Source organism: Poecilia formosa, unplaced genomic scaffold, assembly GCF_000485575.1.
Source record: "Poecilia formosa unplaced genomic scaffold, Poecilia_formosa-5.1.2 Scaffold687, whole genome shotgun sequence".
Lineage (NCBI taxonomy): Eukaryota > Metazoa > Chordata > Actinopteri > Cyprinodontiformes > Poeciliidae > Poecilia > Poecilia formosa.
This window is the reverse complement of record NW_006800626.1, coordinates 124,683-133,048: the sequence shown is the minus strand read 5'-3', so window position 1 is coordinate 133,048 and position 8,366 is coordinate 124,683. Positions and strand designations below refer to the sequence as shown.

The 8,366-nt window shown below is 39.5% G+C and overlaps 1 protein-coding gene across 2 annotated transcripts in view; it reads left to right on the top strand.

The window, feature by feature from the left end:
• Window positions 1-8,366, top strand: part of pou2af1 (POU class 2 homeobox associating factor 1) — a 55,249-nt gene that overhangs the window by 10,364 nt on the left and 36,519 nt on the right. For both annotated transcript variants that reach the window (XM_007542409.2, XM_016666263.1), the window contains exon 2: window positions 5,413-5,540. In XM_007542409.2, coding sequence (XP_007542471.1) covers window positions 5,413-5,540 — 128 coding nt within the window. The remainder of the gene's footprint in view (window positions 1-5,412; window positions 5,541-8,366) is intronic.

The following is an 8,366-nucleotide window of genomic DNA, read 5'->3' as shown; positions in this document are numbered from 1 at the left end:
TATAGATATATATATATGTGTGTGTGTGTGTGTGTATATGTATATATACACACACACACACACACACAGCATTTTAATAACCACTGAAGATAAGGTGGCTGGTTTATTGTACTATAAAATGGGACTGTGGGTGCTTTAAAATTGTCAGTTGATTTTCAAAACATGAGAAACCCTACATATGATTATTAAAAAAAAAATCACAGACATAATATAATAATTCTATAGGTTTGATCGTACAGTGTATGATGTCAAGTCACATGGAAAACACGATACACTGCGCAAACAAAATTCACTCACCAACATTCAGAGGGGCTGTTTCACAAAACCATGATAGCAAATCAAATCAAATAGCAAATCGAAGCAAATGACAAGTATGATTATGATGTTTTTAGTTAAGAATGTTTGTTTTGGGCTGATTACGTATTCAGTCAATCTGCAAACAAAGAAAAAAATAATTAACTAAAACAAGAAAGAGGAAAGGACACTTTAGGGCAAATGGCAACATTCAGACAAAACAAAGGGCAAAACAGAGACATGAGTGAAGGCGGTGATGTCAAAGGGCCATGAAACAAGGTGGCTGAGGCTCCCGGCAAAGTCCAATATAAGTGTTGTTTATCGAGGAATGATGTCCTTGGGAGCACTCAGCTCCACAGCTGCATGGAAACAGGAGGGGGTGAGGTGAAAAAGAGCATTGTGTTTACATATCTTCAAGGAGATTAGAAATATGCAGCCCTTCCAAGGCCACATGGGGAAAGCCAATTCAGAAACAGAATGTCTTAGGTCGGGAAGATTATAAATTTCAATCTTCCCTAAAGTCTCTCCGATACATCTCAGTTCCCAATCATCCAAATTAGTTTGGTCGTTCCACTGAGCCGAAACTAGTAACTTCTCCAAGATCGTTTCCATCCCACTAGTGAGTGGGCTGGGCTGCGAGTCTCAGCAAGACTCACATCCAACTTGCATCTCTGTCCACACCAACAGTCTGAATGTTCGCTAGTTCAGCCAAGTCTGTCATAAATTTGTCGATAAGCCAGGAATCCACAAGCTCCAAACAGCAGAAATCTTGTTATCATGAATAAATCCAGGGTGAATCCTGCCGGTTGTGTCCCCGCAGGACAAGAGGGCTCTCCTGTGCCCAGTCTTCTCGTCGAGAAAATTTTATCATTTGCATTGAGAGACCAGTTGACTAGATCCATAATTTGTAGATTTGGATGATGTGCAAAGAAAGGCTCCAAAAATATAGAAAAATCAAAATCTAAAAAAGCCTCAACTAGTTAACAAATATTCAGAAGTGCAAGCATTTTAATAATTGCTGGTCCACTTTTTATTTGCAGGGATGTTGGATGTTGAAGTTGGTAAAAAGCTAAACTGTTAACTAAGNTCTTGTCTGGTGTGGTAGATCTGAGCCTCTATTGCTCTGGTGTTTAGGGCCTGTTCCTGGGCAACTTCAGTTCCTCATATTTTCCATCATAAGATGTTCGTTTAGTATTCTAAGTAATTTACCTAGTGCAGCATCGTGAATCTGTGGTCGATCTCATTGGTCTCTTGAAGAAATTTGCTGACACGCATTCAATTAAATCATTTAAGCCTGGCTCAGCTTAGCTGTCTTCAGTCCACCAGCCTTCCTTTGATTGGTTTAAGCAACACTAATCTCAGCAGATCAAACTAAGGTAAGGTAATTTTATTTATATAGCACATTTTCAGCAACAAGGTAATTCAAAATGCTTTACATTAATTAAAAAGAAATACAAACAAAATAACAAACCAAAGAAAAGGCAAATGGCAACATTCAGACAAAACAAAGGGCAAAACAGAGACATGAGTGGGCTGTGATGTCAAAGGGCCATGAAACTAGGTGGCTGAGGCTCCCGGCAAAGTCCGATATAGGTGTTGTTTATCGAGGAATGATGTCCTTGGGAGCACTCAGCTCCACAGCTGCATGGAAAGAGGAGGGGGTGAGGTGAAAAAGAGCGTTGTGTTTACATATCTTCAAGGATACTGGAATATGCAGCCCTTCCAAGGCCACATGGGGAAAGCCAATTCAGAAACAGAATGTCTTAGGTCGGGAAGATTATAAATTTCAATCTTCCCAAAAGTCTCTCCGATACATCTCAGTTCCCAATCATCCAAATTAGTTTGGTCGTTCCACTGAACCGAAACTAGCAACTTCTCCAAGATGGATTCCATCCTGTTGGTGAGTTTTAGAGTCCTCGTCTCTGTCCACACCAACAGTCTGAGTGTTTGCTAGTTTGGCCAAGTCCGTCACAAATTTTTTGATAAGCCAGGAATCCACAAGCTCCAAACAGCAGAAATCCTGTTATGAATAAATCCAGGGTGAATCCTGCCAGTTGTGTCCCCGCAGGACAAGAGGGCTCTCCTGTGCCCAGACTTCTCGTCGAGAAAATTTGATCAATTGCATTGAGAGACCAGTTGACTAGATCCATAATTTGTAGATTTGGATGATATGCAAAGAAAAGCTCCAAAAATATAGAAAAAGACGGGACAGGAACTAATAACACTGTTCATCTGAATTTTATGCACTCAAAATCTAAAAAAGCCTCAACTAGTTAAATATTCAGAAGTGCAAGCATTTTAATAATTGCTGGTCCACTTTTTATTTGCAGGGATGTTGGATGTTGAAGTTGGTAAAAAGCTAAACTGTTAACTAAGTCAGAGTTTCAATTCAAATGAGTTTTCTTGTCAGTTTTTCCCAACTTAGAATTTGATATTCCTTCTTCAGAGTATAAATACAACACAACAACACCTCATGAGTTTTGGCTGTTTTGCCAGATGTATGCTGAATTCTTCTTTGGTTTGGCTGCCTGTGAGGGATTTTAACTTGGATTAATAATTTTGTAACCTGCTTAGTTAGTTTGTATGTGGGTCCTTCCATCACCTTCACAACCAATCGTATGACCAATTAAGGATGCTTCCCACAATCATATTTCACTCCTTCATGAATTTAACAAAACTGATCATCAAAGACACCATTTTTAGGCTGAATAAAGTTTAAAACAGGGTTAAAGTTAATAATTGCTATGTATCACTTTGTCAGCCACAACATACCCTTTGTATCTTTATTCCATACATGCTGTTCAGTAACTGTTAAGTAAATTCATAAATATGATGGTTTCCTGGCACCTGGAGCTCCTATATCTGTTGTACATGTGTGGTCAACATATAGTTTGCATGCAAATAATTCAGATAAACGAGATGACATTCCTCATTTGACCATATACAGTTCCCAGCACATAGTTGTAAAGATAGTTAGGTAGTTGGGCTCAGTGGGGTCCTAGTGGACCCCGCCGAAGCGAAAATGACATAGCTGATGCTGACCCTGGGGGTGGTAGCTGAGGGGGTCTCAGTGGATACCGCCGAGGCAAAAACCAAACAGAAGCTCGCACATCGCAAACAACAAAAACAATGTACCATGTGTTTTGAAAATTTTTATAGGTTGTTGAAGCATTTACAGCAAATTCAAAAGTGTTACTTTTTCAGAGTTTGAATATGCAGAGTTGGGTTTTTTTACACTGTGGAGTTAATTAGTAATTAGAATTGCTTCCAGTGTTGGGACAGCATCACCTATTGATGACAAGTTAGTTTTGCAGTGTTGGTGAAAAGTTTAACCAACTCTCACGGTGTGTACTTGTGATTGAGTCCCCACGGTTTGCATTTTACGTAGCATGCATATATGCACGTCGGGTGAGTGTCTGTTGTGACGTACTATGAATGCGCATGTTTCAAACAAGCAGGCAGCGGTTGTTTTTCGGCGGGATTAACCAGTTGGTGGACAGCGGTGTAAGACTCGTCTTTCCGTACAACAAAAAACACCTGTAGGCAGTTTTGTTTGTACATATAATTTTGACCAAATGCTAGCGCCAGTTTAATAAATGTGCCACTAGAGATGCTAAATGTCGACTTAAGGAAGATAAACAAATTTATCGGATCTAGTAGATGTTTTTTTTACTAAGGCAGTTAGATATTATTTTCACTATTTTTCATCAAAAACTGCTCTTTCAGTTCCCTCCATGTGTTCACTCTGTTTGCCCTTCTGTCTCTCTCTCTCTCTCCGGTTGCTGTTGAAATCAAGCACCAGCTGCTAACAGTTCCACCATTACTGCTTTAAAGCCTTTACCCATTCCAATGTAGACAATTTAAATGCGAAAATTTTAAAGGAGACTGCCTTTCAGCTTTCATTATGGATGGGCAAACATGGCATAGCTGCAGCTAGGGTTGCCATCCGTCCCTTAAACTACGGAATCGTCCCTGTTTGGCTGTTAAATGTTGCGTCACGGGACGCGATTTGTTCCGTATTTCTATAAATGTTCGATAGACATGCCTAACACACACATATCAACACTAAGTGTAACAATAATGACCAAAATAAGACACAGGAAATATTAAGAAGCGCATTACAAACCTTTGGTAGAAATGGGGCGTTTAATTTTAGTCTCCATTACATACAGAACAGTGAAAACTAAAGAGAATGTGATGTTGGAGCGGGCAGACGTAACATCTGTCCACTTCAGAGAAGCAAAACCACACGAAAAAATCTTCATAAAAGCACACATGATAAAACAAAAAAGTTAAATTGATCGGTTTGAATCAATTTAAAACCGATCATTGGTTTGAAATTTATCTGACCGGTCAGTTGGATCGGTGGGATCCAATTGATCGATGAACTAGTGCAGATTTCTCTGTAGATGCGAACCAGGAGGAATTTGTGAGGCTGTGCATTCAGACCCCAGCGGGTGAAGTGATTTAATTTAAGTGGAGTCGTTTAATTTAATTTATTATAAGTTATTGGGGCCAGAGTCAGTGGTTTTTGTCACTATGGAGAAAAAGTTAGATGCGTTTATCTGCTCTATGTGTGATGGGATCTGGATTCATGGTTCAAATAGGTGAATAAAAATAAATAATAAAAATGTGGCTGAATAGCCTATGTAAATATGATTATAAAACTAGAACATGACCGATTTTTTTTTTTTAATGCTGTCGGTCAAAATGACGGAGAACAAAAACCTCTGGTACCAGCCCATACATTGCTGGCTTCTGACATGAAGTAGAGCTCTGCGCCCATTATTGATCCACCAATGGCACCGACTTGTCTGTTTAGACTCACTCTCATTTCATTCTTCAGACCTTTGCAAAATCTGAAACTCTATCTTTCTTGGCCCAATCTAGATGCTAGCTGGGTTCTGAAATATGACAAAACTGAAAGATAATGGGTTCCGGGTAGTTTCACACTTTATTCTTTTCAAAAAGTTAATATGGTGGGTTTTTTTTTTTGTTTTTTGCACCTTACTGATAATTAATTCCACTTGGGAATTTGTTCAAGTCATCCAAACAAATTTAGAGGCAGTTACAGGGGAAAGTACCTTAAAGTTTGTGGTGTGATTCTGGTCTTTCCAGCACAGCCATCCACCCAGGGAAGGTCCAGGCCGTACCAGGGAGTTCGTGTCCGGGATCCAGTTAAGGAGCTGCTGAGGAGGAAGAGGAGCCTGGAGCATCACAGCACCAAGACGACACATTTCACAGCTGTGAGGACACCATCACACATGAAACTGACAGTCGCAAACTGCAATGGTGTTCTGAATATTTCAGACATCTTCCTGGTTCAGAACACAGGAATCAGATTGATGATATCAAGTTTTTCACACATAGCAAATGTGTGAAAAACTCATTTCTTTAACATCTAAAACACAATTTCTCATTTGTGGTGTTTCCATTAAATAAGAAATGCAATTAAAATCACACATGAATAAGTTTGTTCGTGAGATAAGTAATTAAAAAACATGCAGTTCCATCATCGTCCTACCACTTCCTGTCGACTGCTTTGTCTTTTCCACTAATTTCAACATCCGGGTGTTGGATGTTGGTCACCTGAATGTTGCCACTAAACTGTTTCCATTGCAGTTTTGCAGAACACACCAAGATCGATATGGTCAAAGAAAAACCCGTCATCCTAGCACAAAAACCTTTTATCAAAAAACAAGTGTTTTTTCGAAATTGGCGTACTTGCATTAAGACAGTTTATTTTCATAACTCCAACTGCACAGTTTTAAAGTCACTGGAAAACCAGCTTCACACAGCCGATAACTGACTGAAGAAGAGGACAACAGGAACTAGTAGTCCTGTATACCTGCTCCTACGTTGGAGCAGGTATACAGCTGAAACCTGCAGAGCACTGGGCCTTAAGAACTAGTGCTGTACACTTTGAAATCACACATTCTGCATTCCTCCACCTTCGTTTTGTTGACATTTGTTGAGTTATACATATCATTCATCATAAAGATTTCCTAGAAGGTTTTACTCCTACAGTAAAATAAGCAGTATCCCATGATTTCATCTTTCACTTAAATTTGATGTATGACATTTATTGCAGTAACAAAAAACATAGAACCATGACTCAATTTGGTGCTGTTACACAACTCAAACAGCTCTAATCCTGGGATATTTTCTGCATGGACTCAGTAGAACACTTAAAATAACATCATTTATTATTGAAAATCACATCCATACACCAACATATCCACTGGCATATTGTTTAGGACAGTGTTTTTCAACCCTGGTCCTCAAGGGACACTGCCCTGCATGTTTTAGGTATTTTGCTGCTTCACACACATGATTTCAATTGATGGCTGATTAACAAGCTTTTTCTGAACTGCAATCATTTAAATGGGATGTGTTAAAGCAGGGAAACATCTAAAACATGCAGGGCAGTGTGCCTTGAGGACCAGGGTTGGGAAACACTGGTTTAGGAGATTTATTTTTCTTAATGTTGCTTTTTAATCACACACTTGTGACAGCACTCTTATCTCAGGAATGTCATGATGGATTGCACCAATTATTTTCATGATTTCTGCACTAGGAAGGCCAACAAAGATATCAAAGTCTCCTGTTAGTTTGCAAAAACAAACTCTAAGCAGAAAATACCAATTTGCCGAACATATATGGTTCTGTGTGGGACCATAATTTGTCTTTTGACAAATTATGTGTGGCACTTGAAATGTGAAAGAAGGAACCCCTGTGGGCTGATGTGGTTGTGAGTACTCGGAGGGGGATTTTGTCCTTATATGTTCCAGGTGTTTTTCCATGACAGTTACAGCCATTCTCTGTATGGCTCCAGGGCTGGGCATGCAGCCCTATGCAAAATAACTCAGACTATTGCCAAAGAGCCCTCCTACTTAGCTTTTTTTTAACACTTATCACAATTACAAACACATGGCAACACACACACACACACACACACACACACACACAGTTGTCAGAAAGATACCGGTTCACAACTGATTAGGTGTGGTACAATTCTAACTCTGAATTTTACATCCACTCATCATTCACCAAGTCATTAAAAAATCTAATGTTTAAATGTTTTTCCAATGTTTTTTTTCTTTGCCTGATTATGTCACGTTGCTCTGAGGTTAAAGTGGATCCATATGCAGAGAGACTGAGGCATGAAGTTAATATTGAAGTTTTTAATAAAAAAAATGATGAAACATGATTTAACAAGATTTAATAGGAAGAGCCAAAGGAGGATTGAGAGAGGTGATTCAATACCGGGATTGTAAATGCTGGACCTATAGAGCGAGGTTATTGTCTGACAGGTTGCAGGTGTGAGGGCAGAGAGAGAGAAAATGGCAAAGGAGGCGAGGGAAAGTACATGGCAGGTTAGCTAGGAAAATGAAACTAATACTAAAAAGAAACTAGACCTATGAAACTAGACTAACAAAGAATAACTAGACACAAGAAATAAACATGATAAACTAGAATCACTAAGGAAGGACTGAACTAAAGTTAAACAGAAAGATGACTGATCTAATGAAAGAAACTGCATTACTTCATCACTCGATGCGCCATGACGGATGTCGGAAATGAGTGACGGGAGTATTGAGTAGAGCGAATGTAATTGTTTTACCAAGCTGTTTTTGCGAATATATTCATGAATTCTACTTGTTCGTTCCTGACATGTTGATCAGGAACGAACTGGTGGGCTGGTGATCCCAACGAGTTGCAGGTGTGCAGCTCTGCTCCAGACCACTCCCAGCAGGGAAAGTCGCGTTCGACCTTGTCTGAATTCACTCCACACGATCTATATCAGTATGTCAAGAACGGTGTTTCCCCTTACTCTGGAGCAGGGGCGCCGCCAGAAATCTTGGGCCCCCTGACAAAAAATTTGTTTGGGCCCCCCGCGTAGCTACTGTTACAATTTTTTTTGTCTATTTGACCCATAAAAAGCATCACAATTTTAAAGACTTGCATCTGCCTTGCTTTCTTTGGTTCAATACAGATAACTAGCACAATATTTACTGCTTATGAATTTAACATCCAGTCCACATCCAGTATGCAAGTAGGTTGCTTAAATT